The 18,088-nt window shown below is 40.9% G+C and overlaps 1 protein-coding gene and 1 pseudogene across 1 annotated transcript; one reads left to right on the plus strand and one right to left on the minus strand.

Moving 5' to 3' along the window:
• Positions 1 to 2,543: 2,543 nt before the first annotated feature.
• LOC128055740 (olfactory receptor 1N2-like) lies at positions 2,544 to 3,429 on the minus strand (annotated as a pseudogene).
• A 4,432-nt stretch (positions 3,430 to 7,861) lies between these two features.
• LOC128055742 (olfactory receptor 1361-like) lies at positions 7,862 to 16,794 on the plus strand. Its single transcript, XM_052648276.1, is given in 4 exon segments — positions 7,862 to 7,976; positions 7,979 to 8,354; positions 12,686 to 12,700; positions 15,855 to 16,794. Coding segments are annotated over 4 exon segments (1,446 nt in total).
• The last annotated feature ends 1,294 nt before the right edge of the window (positions 16,795 to 18,088 follow it).

Genomic DNA, 18,088 nt, shown 5'->3' on the forward strand with positions numbered 1-18,088 from the left:
AAACAGACAAATTCTTTGAAAAAGAATAGCTGAGTCACTTGCTATACAGTAGAAAATCAAGCACAACATTGTAAACCAACTACACTTCAATAATTTTTTTTAAAGATAAATGCCAAAGGTAAATCTGAGGATTGTGAGATTAGTTCACTTTTGCTCCCTTTTCTCATGCAAAGATGAGCTCAATAAAAGACAGAAATGGTATGGACCTAAAAGAAGCAGAAGATATTAAGAGGAAGTGGCAAGAATACACAAAAGAACTATACAAAAAAGATCTTCACAACCCAGATAATCAGGCAGGTATGATCACTCACACTCACTTAGAGCCGGACATCCTGGAATGTGAAGTCAAGTGGGCCTTAGGAAGCATCACTACAAACAAAGCAAGAGGAGGTGATGGAATTCCAGTTGAGCTGTTTCAAATCCTGGAAGATGATGCTGTGAAAGTGCTGCACTCAATATGCCAGCAAATTTGGAAAACTCAGCAGTGGCCATAGGACTGGAAAAGGTCAGTTTTCATTCCAATCCCAAAGAAAGGCAATTCCAAAGAATGCTCAAACTACTGCACAACTGCACTCATCTCACACACTAGTAAAGTAATGCTCAAAATTCTCCAAGCCAGGCTTCAGCAATATGTGAACCATGAACTTCCAGACGTTCAAGCGGGTTTTAGAAAAGGCAGAGGAACCAGAGATCAAATTGCCAACATCCGCTGGATCATCGAAAAAGCAAGAGAGTTCCAGAAAAACATCTATTTCTGCTTTATTGACTATGCCAAAGCCTTTGACTGTGTGGACCACAAGAAACTGTGGAAAATTCTGAAAGAGATGGGAATACCAGACCACCTGACCTGCCTCTTGAGAAATCTGTATGCAGGTCAGGAAGCAACAGTTAGAACTGGACATGGAACAACAGACTGGTTCCAAACAGGAAAAGGAGTACATCAAGGCTGTATACTGTCACCCTGCTTATTTAACTTATATGCAGAGTACATCATGAGAAACGGTGGGCTGGAAGAAGCACAAGCTGGAATCAAGATTTCTGGGAGAAGTATCAATAACCTCAGATATGCAGATGACACCACCCTTATGGCAGAAAGTGAAGAAGAACTAAAGAACCTCTTGATGAAAGTGAAAGAGGAGAATGAAAAAGTTGGCTTAAAGCTCAACATTCAGAAAATAAAGATCATGGCATCTGGTCCCATCACTTCGTGGCAAGTAGATAGAGAAACAGTGGAAAGAGTGGCTGACTTTATATTTCTGGGCTCCAAAATCACTGCAGATGGTGACTGCAGCCATGAAATTAAAAGACACTTGCTCCTTGGAAGAAAAGTTATGACCAACCTAGATAGCATATTCAAAACAGAGATATTACTTTGCCAACAAAGGTCCATTTAGTCAAGGTTATGATTTTTCCAGTAGTCATGTATGGATGTGAGAGTTGGACTATAAAGAAAGCTGAGTGCCGAAGAATTGATGCTTTTGAACTATGGTGTTGGAGAAGACTCTTGAGAGTCCCTTGGACTGCAAGGAGATCCAACCAATCCATCCTAAAGGAGATCAGTCCTGGGTGTTCATTGGAAGGACTGATGTTGAAGCTGAAACTCCAGTACTTTGGCCACCTCATGTGAAGAGCTGAATCATTTGAAAATACCCTGATGCTGGGAAAGATTGAGCACAAGAGGAGAAGGGGAAGGCAGAGGATGAGATGGCTGGATGGCATCACTGACACAATGGACATGGGTTTGGGTGGACTCTGGGAGTCGGTGATGGACAGGGAGGCCTGGCGTGTTGTGTGTGGTTCATGGGGTCGCAAAGAGGTGGACATGACTGAGCAACTGAACTGAAGTGAACTGAACTAGACATACTAATGAAAGACAAAAATTGTTAGCATGGACAGCTAGCCACTAAAGGCATGATATGAAAGCCAAATGGCTCCACATAAGTATTTAAAGAAACCAGCCAAAGCACAGCATGTACTGGAAAATCACACCCACTCCTGTCCTGAATCCCGGGTTCTGATGGGAAAGACTAGACTCGTGGAGCAATATTTGCCACCCCGATTGTCTCCTTGACTTGTCATTTAGTTCAAGTTGACAACAATTACGGCCCAAAAGACTCAGGAAGAACCTCAACCTTTCCCAGAACTCCCTAAAAGAAAGTAGACAGAGGACCTGTTCCAGGAGGGAATCCATCATGGTAGATCACTACAGTATGAACCAGAGGTAGTAGACAGAGAAGAACCGAACAAAGTCTGTTAAAATTTCTCTCTGTGCCCAATGTTTATAAGACAGTACTTGTCGTTAATGAAATACAAGTAGTGTATTTCATTAATGAAATACACAGATGATTCACATTGTAGGATTTGGGGGCTTAAGTGAATGATTTTGAGATCACTTTTCTCAAACATAAGTCAATACGGTAGAGGATGGTATTCTTTTATAAACACATGGGTTCTACAGAGTGAAACTGCAAAATACGGATTTAGGATTAAAGTCCCTGAGAAGACAGTGTGTAAATTCCCAAAGCCTGCTCAATGCCACTTTCTTATTCCTTGTTCCTGAGCCTGTAAATGAAGGGGGTCAGCATCGGTGTCACTACAGTGTAAAACACAGCCACAAGCCTGTACTCACCCCCAGAATTTGATGAAGGAGGACACAGGTAGATCCCGATAGCCATGCCATAGAACAAGAAGACCACCATGGGGTGGGACCCACAGGTGGAGGCCTTTTGCCTGCCAGAGGCAGATGGGACCCTGAGGATGCTGGAGATGATACGAATGTATGACAGGATGATCAGGGAGAGAGGACCACTCAGTATCGTGGAGCCCACAGCGAACAGGGCTACCTGGTTGATGCTAGTATCTGAGCAGGAGAGTTGCAGCAGAGGGACCACATCACAGAAGAAGTGATGGATAGTGTTGTCTGCACAGAAAGAAAGGCTGGCCATGAGCAGGGTGTGTAAGAGGGGCAGCCAGCTTGGTGAGAACCCAGCATGATGCCAAAAGGAGCACACACACACAAGAGGACTCACGAGCGTGGAGTAGTGAAGGGGCCGGCAGATAGCCACATAGTGGTCATACCATCCCTGAGAGGAAGTCATCCAGTGCCCCGAATGTCATGAACAAGGGCATCTGGGCCAATCACCCCCCACAGGATATGGTCTGACTGTGAGTCTGAATGTTCACCAGCATGTTGGGAACCGTGGTGGAAGCAAAGCTGGCATCAGCCAAAGAGAGGTTGGCCAAGAAGAAGTACATGGGGGTGTGGAGGTGGGGGTCAGAGTCAACGGCCAGGATGATAAGCACATTTCCCAGCATGGTGACCAGGTACATGGCCAGAAGGATGCCAAATAGGAGAGGCTGCTGCTCTGGCCTCTCAGAAAGACCCAAGAGGAGGAATTCAGTGGCGCTGGACTGGTTGTTCTGGTCCATGCCACCACTCCTGCTGAAGGGAGAGAAGACAGACATGTCAGAGACTGTACAAAAGGTGGTACTTCTAACTCTCTTTGAAAGAGACACCCCCTCATCCAGTTCATATATGTGCACATCCCAAGTCCTGGATCTTTCCGCCTGGTGCCTATTGTCCCCTATTCATCTGATTTAGGCCTCTTACTCAGGCTTCTCCGCATAATCTAACTTGCACTATCTGCATTTTGGGTTCCTGCCCATAAACAAAGCTCACCAACCACCTTCTCACCACCAAGCATGTTATATTCTTGCCAATTGCTTTATTCTGCGGACCACATGGGGGTCACCAGTGTTGCTCTGGAAGCCACAACATTGTACGACAAAACAAAATAATCAATACCAACCAAGAACTATCCAAAATAATATTTGAATATACTGTTTGCCTGCCACCACCCTTGAAGCCCTGACTGAAAGGCAGTGCTCCCTGGCAATTATGGTTGCTGACAGTCCCTTAGATTATCTGCCATCAGCCAAGCGGACATTTGTCCCCTGAAGGGTACATGTTGTCGTATGTGAATACCCAATACGGAGTTAATCAGAGAGCATAGAACGTGATCTGTCCCTCCAGCAGAACATTTTCCCCAGTCCCACTCCTTAACCACTGAGAGTTCCCAAACCCTCTCTCTACTTTGTCAAAGCCAACCTGCTTGCTCACACCCAGCTCTCCCCAGGAGTCCTTTAGTGTGAGTAATAAACTTTCTCTTAAATTATCTTCCTGTCTTGAGTTATTCAGATGTCTCTGACATATGAGCAAAATCATATGCCTTCTGATATATGTGCTGTTATACCTAAGATTCACAGTGTGAATATTTGATACACACACATATTAATTATAAAGCAAAACATGGTAAAATGTTAGCCTTTCTGGAATGTGGGTAAAGGGCATACAGGAATTCATTTTATCATCTTTACAACATTTTTCTAAGTCTGAAATCATTTAAAAATTAAATTAAAAAATTCTGAGTCCCAGCTGGAACTCTGCCCAAGGTAAGTTTGAACTTGGAACCATGCCCAAGAGGGAAGGAATCCAAGTCAGCCCTGGCATTAGAGACACTCTCCCCTGTGACTCCTCCAGTCCCCTCTGTCTCCTGGACATGCTACTCCCAAAACGGTAGTAAGAAATTGGCTGATTAATCCACAGGAGCTCCTCCTGTACTATGAAGAAAAGCTGAGGATTTAAGCAACAGCCTGAAAGAGGTGTCTGAACTCATGACAAGCACAGGTCAGAAGGACTTGGAAATCCACACTTGCTGAAGGATCTATTTGGGTTTGAGTGTGAGTATGTCTGTGTTCATGAGTGTGTGTGTGTATGCTTGTGTACGAGTTGTCTGATAGTCGTGTGTGTACCGTGTATGCTTGTGTATTTGTTGCTTGGTAGTGTGTGTGTGGGGGCTGTGTATAATTGTGTACGTGTTGTTTGATCATCGAGTGTGTGTGTTTCCTCTGTACCTGACTCAGAGCTTGATTCTCTTCCTGAGCTAGACCCAGTCCAGGCCTGCTTTAGCACACAGAGATCTAGTTACCAGCCTCTTAACATGCAACTGGCAGCTCCTGAGTGGTGCCCATGATCTTAAATATCTGCCTCCTGTTGTCACGATGGGGCATGTCCCGCACCAGGCAGGCATTACAGCTCAGGGTGAGCGCTCAGCACGGGGGCTGCTGGAGCAGATGCCCGACCTCACCAAGGAAGCAAGGTCAGACAGGACTCAACCTCCACTCGGCAGCCAGAGCTGAGTGTGTCCAACCTGTGTGCGTGAGAGCCGCAATGTGTGTTGTTTGCTTCTGTCTGTGCGTGCGTCACCATGGGCACAGGTTGGTGGTGGTGGTGAATAGGCTTAGCCTACCCATGCTAACTGCCTTCACCTCGCAAGGATTTGGGGCACAAGCAAACCTCAGTTAAGGCGTGTGTGTGCTGCTTGTAGTGAGTGTGTGACTGGTGTGCATGTGTGTTGTTGGCGTGTGTCTTGTGAGATTTTGATTGGCAGTGGCCTTGCATGGTTTTTGATGGTGTGTATGTATAGTGATGAGCCATGTGTATGTGGTATGTTTATGTATTTTATCAGGCGTGTCATGCTGTGCCAGTGGTGTGTTGTTGAGTGTATTGTTGGAGGACACATGATTGTGCATTGTATATGTCTTGCTTTGTGTGTTATTTATGACTTGTACATATATGAGTGTTTATGAACTGAACCACAGACTGGTTATCCTTCCCCTGGAATGAGTCTCGGACACAGGTGACAGGAATCCTCAGATCAGCAGGGTGTGTGTATATGCATGAGAGAGAGAGATTTCTATGTGTGTTTGAGGGCTCCTGGCTTACACCCATGACCTCAAATATCTCCTTATGTGACCTTCTTCTAGGGTAACATCCACTGATATAACCAATGCTCCAAGTGACTGTTCCTTGTAAAGGAACCACCCTCATTTTCAGACACCTGACAGTGACTGAGTCTCTCAAAGTTTTGTATCTCTTTGCTTCAGTTAATGTCCCAGCAAAGAGACACAAGGCACCCTGCTGAGTGAAGTTAGAGTGCAGGACCCCTCCCCCCCAAAAAATGGGTGCAAGACCTTGGAAGGCCACTTAATTCTTTTATTTCAGTTTACATGTCTATAAAATGGAAGCTCACAAACTCTCAATAACGATCCATGGCTTAAACATAAGCTAACGTATGTGAGAGCCTTTTGGCATCTGGAAAATATACAAACATGAATGAAAGGAATTATCTAGACAGAGCACTAAGAGAATTCAGGACAGCTTCAGTTTCTTTGCAGCCCTCAAACAACACAGAGTATCTGGCGCCAATGACAATGGTGATGCTTCCATATTAAAGGCATGGAATCTGATCACACGAATAGCATTAGACTGAACTACATGAAGTAACTAATAGTTGACCATTTTTAACCTACAGAAAATGGCAATTTTATATGTGTAATACATATATATTCTTATATATTCTTATTTGTATGCTGCTCCTGCGAAGTCGCTTCAGTCGTGTCCGACTCTGTGTGATTCCATAGACGGCAGCCCACCAGGCTCCCCCGTCCCTGGGATTCTCCAGGCAAGAACACTGGAGTGGGTTGCCATTTCCTTCTCCAATGCAGGAAAGTGAAAAGTGAAAGTGAAAGTATATTCACTTTGTATATACAAATATACTTACTTGTATATTCCTATACATATGTGCAGTATGTTCATGTGTGTGTATGTATGTATATGAATATAGTTCAATCTATATCTGTATGGGATATGCACACATATGTATATGCCCCAGTTTCCATACATGTTTTTATACAGTCGATCTATGTATGTATATATACACACATATTACCATATATACGTGAATATATATGCATCCCATCTCTGACGGCTACATCAGCTACATGCCTGTGAATTGATATCATTTATGTTGTCATTTCCTAAAAGCTTAAAAGCAGAAAGAACACTAATTCTTAATACCATAAAGATTTTGTTGTAAGGCTGACATGTGGATTTAATTAGTAAATGTATATAAAGTGTTAGTCGCTCAGTTGTGTCCAACTCTTTGCTACCCCATGGACTGTAGCACACCAGGCTCTTCTGTCCATGGAATTCTCCAGGCAAGAATACTGGAGTGGGTTACCATTTCCTTCTCCAGGGGATCTTCCCTACCCAGGGGTCAAACCCTGGTCTCCTGCATTGCAGGCAGATTCTTTACCATCTGAGCCACCAGGGAAGGCCAATAATGTATGAAAAACCCTTAGCATCGTGCTGGTAACATAGTATAATCCCTCAAGTGTTCACCATCATTATGAAAGATAATCTGTGGGCTATTTTGTTTTGGGAGCTATCCTGGCATCAAGTGGTGTTAAGCCATTTCTAGAGGACAAATGAGTTTATAGCTATAGGTCAATGGCACTAACCAGGGTCCCAGGAGATGTTTCACATGGCTCAACAACACCACCTCAGCCCAGAAATACCTGAGATCAGTTTATAGAGACTCATTTACTATTTCTGCCACAGTGAAGTATTATGGTTTGGCTCCATCTCATTGGCATAAACTATCCCAGCATGTTTATAGAAAATATTCTCACAGAAGAAGGGACCTTGCCTTTCTTCTTCACTGCTGCATTTTCAATCCTGAGTAGAGGGCAGGGTTCAGACCCAATGTTCAATAAATAATGGTTGAATGAAACAGCAAACATCCTCTGGCATTTGTGCAATGAGGTCTTGTTGGCTACTTCTGGGTGTGATGTTTTCCTGGATCCAGACTAGGATAGAGCAAGGATGCATGCATCCACAGGGGCTAGAAATGAATAGGAAGATAGTTAACAATTCATTGTTTTCTCAGAAAATGCAGTTCAGAATATATCCCTACCATTCTTCCTGATGTTCCTAAACCCCATTTATCCCCAGCACGGTATGAGACCTGAGAACCAGAGCAGCATGTCCAGGTTCCTCCTCCTGGGGCTCCCTACTCAGCCAGAGCAGCAGGGTGTGTTCTTCGCCCTGTTCCTGAGCGTGTACCTGACCACGGTGTGGGCAACCTGCTCGTCCTCCTGCTCATCAGGCTGGACCCTCGCCTCCACACCCCCATGTACTTCTTCCTCAGCCACTTGGCTCTCACTGACGTCTCCTTCTCATCTGTCACCCTCCTTAAGATGCTCATGAACATCCAGACTCGATGCCAAGCTATCACATATGCAGGGTGCATTTCACAGGTGTATTGCTTTATATTCTTCGGTTGCCTTGACAGCTTTCTTCTTGCCGTGATGGCCTATGACAGGTACGTGGCTGTGTGTCACCCTCTCCACTACACTGCCATCATGAGGGATGGGCTTTGTGTCATCCTAGTGGCTGGGTGCTGGCTCGCCGCTTGTGCCCAGGCTCTGTTGCACACCCTTCTTGTGGACCAGTTGGCTTTCTGTGCAGGGACTGTCACCCCTCACTTCTTCTGTGATCTCGCTGTTGTGCTCAAGCCCTCCTGCTCCAATACCTCCCTCAATGAACTGCTCATCCTCATTGAAGGAGGACTGATCTTCACCTTGCCTTTGGGTGGTATCTTGGGCTCCTATATCCGCATGGCAGCCATCATCCTGAAGGTCCCCTCCCTCACAAGAATCTTCAAAGCCTTGTCTACCTGTGGTTCTCACCTCTTCGTAGTGTTTTTATGTTATGGCACAATTGCAGGTGTATACTATTTCCCCTCATCAGGCAACTCCAAAGTCAAGGACATAGTTGCTTTATTGATGTACACGGTGGTCACTCCCATGCTGAACCCCTTCATCTACAGCCTGAGGAATAAGGATATGAAACATGCTCTTCAGAAATTTTTCAGGACCATGGACACCCCCTGGCTATCATTAATTCCTTCCCTATGTCATGGGCACTCCTGAGGCTGTAAAATATGTTTCCTTTAGAAGTTGTAACTTGGACAAATCTTATCACTGACACCATTTTTCTCAGTCTCATTTTATATTTTCTCTCATCTTTTTCTTCACCTGATTTTTTCCCTATCTGCTCTCTGAATTCTATGTATTAATGTTTCTGCACTGAAATTCCAACCCCTCCTATGATGGTCACTGCAAACTGTGAGACTTTGAATCCACTTCCCTGAGATTTTAGTTTTCTTGCCTCCATATTTTTCTTCAGTAATCTTCTCTGTCTTGTACTGATGTCAACACATAATCATATGAATTTTCTTAATACTACCAAATTTCATCATTTCATGTGTGAGGAATTCAGAGGAAGTTACCAAACTGGTTTATCTATGGAATCATCAATTACAGCTGGTATTAATTAATATACAGTTTTAATGTGCAATTTATATAATCCTCAGCACCATCCTCTTTAAGGATGCCAGCATTTTCCAAATTTACAGAGAAGCAAAGAAAAGTCCAGGCTCTCCAGGTGGCACTAGTGGTAAAGAACACGCCTGCCAATGCAGGAGACATACAAGACAAAGATTCTGTCACTGGGTGGGGATGATCCCCTTGAGGAGAGCATGGCAACCCACTCTACTATTCTTGCCTGAAGAATCCCAAGCACAGAGCTGACTGGCAGGCTACAGTCCATAAGGTTGCAAAGAGTCAGACACACCTGAAGCGAATTATCACACACACACGCAGAGGTCCAGAGAAATCAAGTAACCGCCCTTACTTACATGTCTCAGACATGTATGACTTTAGAACCATGTGTTTAATCAGATTATTTTATTGCCATTATTTTGATCTCTAATGCTGTTTATGAGCTTGGATGTTTTTGTCCTTATATAAAGTATATAATAAATACTCTTTTGTGGCCCACTTTTTTGCTTCAGTATCACTATGGCTAATTCAGTCTCAAGACTTTATATTTCAAACGTGTCTATATGTCTTCATGTATTCATCCATTCTAGTTTTCATTGATATTTGGATTGTTTCCAGTTGGGACTTGTATATATACCTAAGAATGGAGTTTGGGGTTCACAATGAATGCATATTTTCAGCCTTAATAGTTTGCATCCGAAAATGAAAGTGTTTGTACCAATCATCCTTGTAACATGTGAAACACTGGTCCACTTCCTCACCACATTTATACCGTCCATCTTTTCCACTGCATGCATTTTTATGGGTTTGCAGAACTGTGTTATGATTTTAATTTACATTTGTCTGATACTCCTATAGTTTGTCCCCTTTGCCTCTGCTTGTTAATCACTTGGGTATCTTCTCTTACAAAGGACCTCTTCCCAGTTCTTTGCTGCTGTTTTATTGGGTAGTCTGCTTCTATAAATTACTTCCCAGGAATTCTTTAAATATGCTAGTTATGACTCCTTTTTCTGATATATATATATATTTATTTATAGAGAGAGAGAGAGTTTTTTTCTTTCATTGTGTTGCTTGCTTGTGCACTGTATTAATGATTCTTTTGTCAAACAGAAGTTCTAATCTTAATGTAATAGATATTTTTCCAATCTGGTTAATTTTGTTTGTGTTCTGTTGAAGAACTCTTTGTTTATCCAAAATTCATAAAGATATCACTCTAAGATTTTTCCTTTCAAGTTTCTTGTTTTATCTTTAATATGCTTTGATATTTGTATTTAAAATCCATCTGGGTTCACTTCTTATGTATGTTTTGGATATGGATTCAGATTAATTTTTTTCTATATGAGTATACAATAGATACACAAGAATTTACTGAAAATTACATCCTTTCTCCACTAAAACTACAAAATCATTATATCATTTTTATTATAAATCAAATGACTGAATATGTTGTCTTGACTATTTTTTCCTTTCATTTAAATTTTAGATTCTGCTTGACAAAAACCAAAACTAAATTATTGTTATTTTATTTGGGAGGTCATTGAACATATGAAACAGCCTGGGGAGAACTGTCATCTTTAAAGTGAGAAAACTGTAGCATACAAACAGTATTACGTTCTTTTTCATTGAGAAATAATATTTCATTTTATGGACAAACCATGTTTTATTTATGCAGTCTTCAGTTGCTAGACATTGAATTCCTTTACAGTTTTTTGGCTATTCTGAATAACGCTGCTCAGAACATAAGTGTAGAAATTTTTGTGGGCCTGTGTTCATTTCTATTGGATTTATACCTAAGACTGGATTTTGAAGGATCGTATGGAGAGTCTATATTTAACTTCTGAGGAACTACCAGACTGTTTCCCAAAGTAGCCACACCATTTTACAATTCCCACCAGGAATATGAGAAGGTTTCAATTTCTCCATATCCTCACCAGGACTTGAAATTGTTTTTCTTTTTGGTTTTCATTATCCTAGTGAGATTGAAGTGGTATCTCATTGTAGTTTTGATTTTTAGTTTTCTAAAGATGCTGAGCATTTTTTCATGTGCTTATTGGCCTTCTTTATATCTTCTTCAGAGAAATGTCTATTCAGATCCTTTGTTCACTTTTAAACTGGATTTTTTCTAACAAGTTGTAAAAATTATACATATATACTTCAGAAGCAAGTCCTTTATTGGATATGTAATTTGCAAATATTTTCCCATTTCTCACTCCCATGAAAAGTGAGCTGACTTTTCATTTTCTTGATAATATTACTTTAAGCAAGAAGGTTTTAATTTTCATGAAATTTAAATATTTTTTTCTTATGGTACTTCTGTCAGGCCTAAAAAGGTCTCGTCAAACTCAAGGTCTTGGAAGTTTAGTCCTATGTTTCTTGAAATAGTTTTATAGTTTAGCTCTTGCTTTTAGGAATATAGTCCATTTTGAGTTAACTTTGTGTATATAGGGGAAAAGGAGCTCAAATTTATTCTTTTGTATATGTTCAGTTTTCCTGGCACCATTTGTTAAGAAGACATTTCTTTCCCACACTGAACTGTCTTGACACCTTACCAAAATTCAAATGTATATAAATGTAAGGGATTACTTCTGGGTTCTCAGCTCAGTTCCAATGATCTACACATCTATCCTTATGCCTGCATCATACTATCTTGATTACCACAGTTTTACATAGTTTCAGAATTGGAAATCAGAACATATGAATCCTGGCACTGTTCTACTCTTTCAAGATATTTTTTGTTAGTTTGAATTCCTTAAATTTGCATATGTAGATTAAGATCAGCTTGTCATTTTCTGCAAAAAAGCCAGCTGAGATTTTGGCAGAAATTATGTTGAATATATAGACCAGTTTGGGGAGCCTTGCTACCTTAACAATATTAATGTTTCTTAAGCTATGAACATAGGTATATTTACACCTTTAATTTATTTCTACAATACTATGCTGTTTCCAGAGAATGAATTTTATACTGAATTTTTTTTGGATAAATTTATTCATAAGCATGTTAATTCTTTTTGTACTATTGTAAGTAGAATTGTTTTGTTAGTTTCATTGTTCCTTGCTAATGTGTAGAAATACCATTGATTTTTGTATATTGTACTTTGCAATCTTTTGAACTTATTATTAGTTCTCATAGTTTGTTTTGGGATTCTTTAGAATCTTATACATATAAAATAACCTGGAAATAAAGTCTTTCTCTCTTCTTTCCAACCTTGATGACTTTTACTTTCTTGCCTAATTGCACTGGCTAGTTCAGTTCAGTTCAGTTACTCAGTCGTGTCCTACTCTTTGTGACCCCATGAATCGCAGCATGCCAGGCCTCCCTGTCCATCACCAACTCCCGGAGTTCACCCAAACCCATGTCCATCGAGTCGGTGATGCCATCCAGCCATCTCATCCTCTATCATCCCCTTCTCCTCCTGCCCCCAATTCTTCCAAGCATTAGGGTCTTTTCCAATGAGTCAGCTCTTTGCATGAGGTGGGCAAAGCATTGGAGTTTCAGCTTCAACATCAGTCCTTCCAATGAACACTGAGGACTGATCTCCTTTAGAATGGACTGGTTGGATCTCCTTGCAGTCCAAGGGACTCTCAAGAGTCTTCTCCAGCACCACAGTTCAAAAGCATCAATTCTTTGGCCCTCAGCTTTCTTCACAGTCCAACTCTCACATCCATACATGACCACTGGAAAAACCATAGCCTTGACTAGACGGACCTTTGTTGGCAAAGTAATGTCTCTGCTTTTGAATATGCTATCTAGGTTGGTCATCACTTTCCTTCCAAGGAGTAAGCGTCTTTTAATTTCATGGCTGCACTCGCCATCTGCAGTGATTTTGGAGCCCCCAAAAATAAAGTCTGACACTGTTTCCACTGTTTCCCCATCTATTTCCCATGAAGTGATGGGACCAGATGCCATGATCTTAGTTTTCCAAGGCAACAATAGAGATGCAGAGAACAAACATTTGGAGACAAGAGGGGCAGGGGAGAGTGGAACAAACTGGGAGACTGGGATTGACATATACACACTACCCTGTGTGAAACAGCGAGTGGAAACTACTATAAAGCACAGGAAGCTCAACTTTATGTTCTGTGATGATGAGGGCTGGAACGGGGGTGATGTGGAGGAGGTCCAAGAGGGAAGGGATATATGTATGCATAAGTCTGATTCACTTCATTGTACAGCAGGAACTAACACAACATTGTAAAGCAATTACATTCCAATTTTTTTTAAGTACAATTTATTCCATAAGCAAAATAAAAGAAAGAGTAATAAAAAATGTAATATGAATCCTAGAAGAACAAAAAATAAAATTGGAGGAAAAGATTTAGAAACATAATGGAGACAAATTTATTCAGAGTTAAATAGTAACAACTTCATATTTCAAGGGTCTGTAAAGTAACAAAAAGGAACAAAAATAAAAACCTCCATAGGCTTAATAGATTTTAAGAATTTCAAAGTCAAAGAGAAAATTCTGAGAGAAAAGGAAGTTTTCCTACAAAGGAACAGTAAGCATATTCACATCAGACTTCTTAATAGCTACCCTGTATGTAAAAATTTGGAAAACTCAGCAGTGGCCACAGGACTGGAAAAGGTCAGTTTTCATTCCAATCCCAAAGAAAGGCAATGCCAAAGAATGCTCAAACTACCACACAGTTGCACTCATCTCACACGCTAGTAAAGTAATGCTCAAAATTCTCCAAGCCAGGCTTCAGCAACACGTGAACCATGAACTTCCAGATGTTCAAGCTGGTTTTAGAAAAGGCAGAGGAACCAGAGATCAAATTGCCAACATCCGCTGGATCATGGAAAAAGCAAGAGAGTTCCAGAAAAACATCTATTTCTGCTTTATTGACTATGCCAAAGCCTTTGACTGTGTGGATCACAATAAACTGTGGAAAATTCTGAAAGAGATGGGAATACCAGACCACCTGACCTGCTTCTTGAGAAATCTATATGCAGGTCAGGAAGCAACAATTAGAACTGGACAGGGAACAACAGACTGGTTCCAAATAGGAAGAGGAGTATGTCAAGGCTATATATTGTCACCCTGCTTATTTAACTTATATGCAGAGTACATCATGAGAAACACTGGGCTGGAAGAAGCACAAGCTGGAATCAAGATTGCCAAGAAAAATTATAAAATATATCCCTTATAAATAGTATTAAAATTTCTATACATCATTATCAAAAGATAATCAACCCAATAAAAATAGGCAGACTCTTCTAAAAAGAAGATATAAGAATGACTAATGGGCATATGAAAATGTGTTCAACATTATTAAGAATTGGAAAGATGAGAAGTAAAACCAAAATGAGGTACCACTTCATGTACTTTTATTATAGAATGGCAAAAATGCACTTCTATTTTGGGAGACTGTTTTTTGAGGGGGAGAATATTTTTGACTTATTTACCTGAAAACCAAAGTTCAGAGAGGATAAGAGAATTTCGAGTCACAGAGTAAGTTCATTTAGAGTTTGAGGATTGGGACTGGGCCAGGAACCAAGGTTTTTCCCGTAATGGGTACTTTAGAGACCGGTATTCCCGGATGTCTCTGCTGCTTCCACCAGGCAGCTCTGGGGATTGTGACAACACTACACGTAGATAACTTCTCTCTTCCTGGGCTTCTCTTCCATCTGGTTGACTAAGCATCTGGAGTGGCCTGCCCTCCTTTCTCCTTCATTGGAGCAGATGAGGGCTCCCTGACCCCTCCTTGAACAGAGGGGAGGAGGCTGTCTTTTCATCTGGCCATCAAACATGGCTTCTCCACTTTTGATAAGTGAGAACTGAGAGCCCAAGAGTCAAACCTCTGTCTTAACGTGAAGAAATGATGACCCTTCCTGGCCCACCTCAGGACAGACAGTAAGTCATTGGCCATACTTCCCCCTTCTCGGTCAGCCGAGGGAAACAGAGTGGTCTGCTGGAAATAGTTGCAGGAAACCTGTTTCTGGTACCAGTTGTAGTGTGGGTCTTCATTACAGCAACTTAAGAGTCTATCATTTTCTCATTCATAAAATGCGAGTGGTATTAGATGGCTTATTGGGCTTTAACATGTGCTCTTGCACTGTTCTTATTCATATATCAACATGCGTGTTTCAATTTTACAAAAATAGTTATAAATACACATGCTATTCTGAAATTCTACCTTTTAAAATTGGAAATTAATTATATAATTATTTTATTTATAATTATTACATGTTATCGTATTATAAACATTATTTTAACTTTTTATTAAGTTAAAAATTGTTTGCTTGATTGTGCTATTACTCAGTGAAAAATGCAAAGTAACATATAAAAAAAAAACAAAAGCAAAGTGCAACTCAAAGAACACTTTCACATGGTACCTGACATGTTTCATGGGGATGGTTAAAATAGTTCAAAGGAGCTTTGGATATCTGATCAAGTGCTGACATCCATCTATAACTTTATAGAGTCTGATCCAAATTGTCTTTTAAAATGTGTGCAATTATAAATCGAAGCTTTACCAAAACAGAAATTGTCAAACTATGTTTATTTTTTTAAACAGGGGTTCAGAGTACTTCCAACACAGCATTATGTCACTTTCTTGCGATTTATAATAACATTTATTTCCTACAGAATTCCAGACTCGGACAGAAGAAACCAGACGGGCACGTATGAATTTCTTCTCATGGGCCTCTCTGAGCACCCAGAGCAGCAGCCTCTCCTGTTTGGGCTCTTCCTGGGCATGTACCTGGTCACCGTCTGGGGGAACCTGCTTATCATCCTGGCCATTGGCTCTGATGTGCACCTCCACACCCCCATGTACCTCTTCCTGGCCAACCTGTCCTTCTCTGACATTGGTTTTATCTCTACAGTCATTCCCAAGATGCTCAATAATATTGGCTCAGGAAGTAGATGGATTTCTTATGGTGGGTGCCTGACACAACTCTATTTCTTTGGCCTGTTTGCAGATCTGGACAACTTTCTCCTGGCTGTGATGGCACTGGATCGCTATGTAGCCATCAGCCAACCTCTCCATTATGCCATTACCATGAACTCCCAACGCTGCGTCCTGTTGGTGGCTGGGTCGTGGGTGGTCACTACCTTCCATGCCCTAGTGCACACCCTCCTGGTGACCAGGCTTTCCTTCTGCGGCCCCAATGTCATCCCCCACTTCTTCTGTGATCTGGTCCCACTCCTAAAGCTGGCCTGCTCCAGTACTTATGTCAATGACCTGGTGCTCATCCTTGTGGCAGGAACACTGTTAATTGGACCCTTTGTCTGCATCCTTACGTCTTACTTTTACATTGCATTGGCTATCCTAGGAATCTATTCCCCAAAGGGTAAGCAAAAGGCCTTTTCCAATTGCACCTCACACCTCTCTGTGGTCTCTCTGTTTTACACCACAGCTATTGGGGTCTATTTATGCCCTCCATCATTCCCTTCAGGTGGAAAGGACCGAGTCTTCTCAGTAATGTACACGGTGGTGACCCCTATGTTGAACCCCTTCATCTATAGCCTGAGAAACAGGGATATAAAGGGGGCACTGGGGAAAATACTCAAAAGAAACATGTTTAACACTCTTTCTTGGGACTGAAAGGTCCAAGTCTCCAAGACTCAGAGCTGAGGGTTGAAAAATGGTCTCCTAAGAGCCTGACCACTATAGTGTCCTTGAACCTGAGACTTCTCTTTTCCTCATATTTACATTTCAGGGAAGGGACCACTGACACCAGTAACCACTAATCATCCCTGTGAAGTGTCCATGCTCTGAGCAGTTTATTACTCACTTTCAAAATGGTTCTTGCTTATTTTTACTAGATGCCTACCTGAAGTCCACAGGTTGGGGGCTTGTGTATATATACGTATATATATATGACATGATGAAAATGAAAGTGAAATTCTTATTTCACTGAAGTCACAAAGGAACTATGGAAGATATCTCTAGTCCAAGAATACAGGAGTGATTGTGGTTGGTAGAATGAAATACAAAGGAAATAATCTGATACTTTATCTTAAACAAACAGTGATCTATAGAAGAATAAGGATGGGGCTATAAGTTCTGTGTTCCAATGCTGGCTTTGACATTATATAGTGCATGACAGCTGGATAATCACTTAACATCTCTGAGCCTTTGTTTTCCTATTTGTAAAATAAAGTGATTGCATTATATGAGTTGAAGCCCCTGCATACATGTTCCCAGTTCTAATAATATGTAGTGTTATAGTAACAAGGATGCAAGACCACGTCCGAAGTTACAAGTCAGAACCAAAGTCCACCACTTCACACTGTAAAACTTTAGGAACATTCTTTCTCTGAGTTTTGCTTTCAGGTGTACAGCAAAGTGATTCAGTTTTACTTATATACTTTTCTGATTCTTTTCCATTATAGGTTATTACAAGATATTGAATATAGTTCCCTGTGCTATACAGTAAACTTCTATTAATTATTTTATGCATAGTAGTTTGTATGGTTAATCCCGTACTCCTAATTTATCCCTCCCCTTCTCCCTTTGCCCTTTGGTAACCATAAGTTTGTTTTCTATGTCTGCGAGTCTGTTTCTGTTCTGTATAAAGATTCATTTGTATTACTTTTTAGATTCCACATATAAATGACATCATAAAATAGTTATCTCTGCCTCTACCAAAGTGCTGCTCCTCTCTTCCCCATAAGGGTAAAAATTATTCTTTGACTTTTTATGTCAATTACTTCCCTTCCTTGCTTTCTGTTTAATTTTTCCACATACACACATGTGCTTAAACATTATAGTTTGGTTTTGCCCATTTTTAATTTTTTTTAAATTTTTCCTGTGCTATTGATGTATAATTGACATATAATGTTTGTGGAAACTTAAGGTATAGAACTTGATGATTTGATATACATCCGTGGTGAAA

The sequence above is a fragment of the Budorcas taxicolor genome, chromosome 11, assembly GCF_023091745.1.
Source record: "Budorcas taxicolor isolate Tak-1 chromosome 11, Takin1.1, whole genome shotgun sequence".
Lineage (NCBI taxonomy): Eukaryota > Metazoa > Chordata > Mammalia > Artiodactyla > Bovidae > Budorcas > Budorcas taxicolor.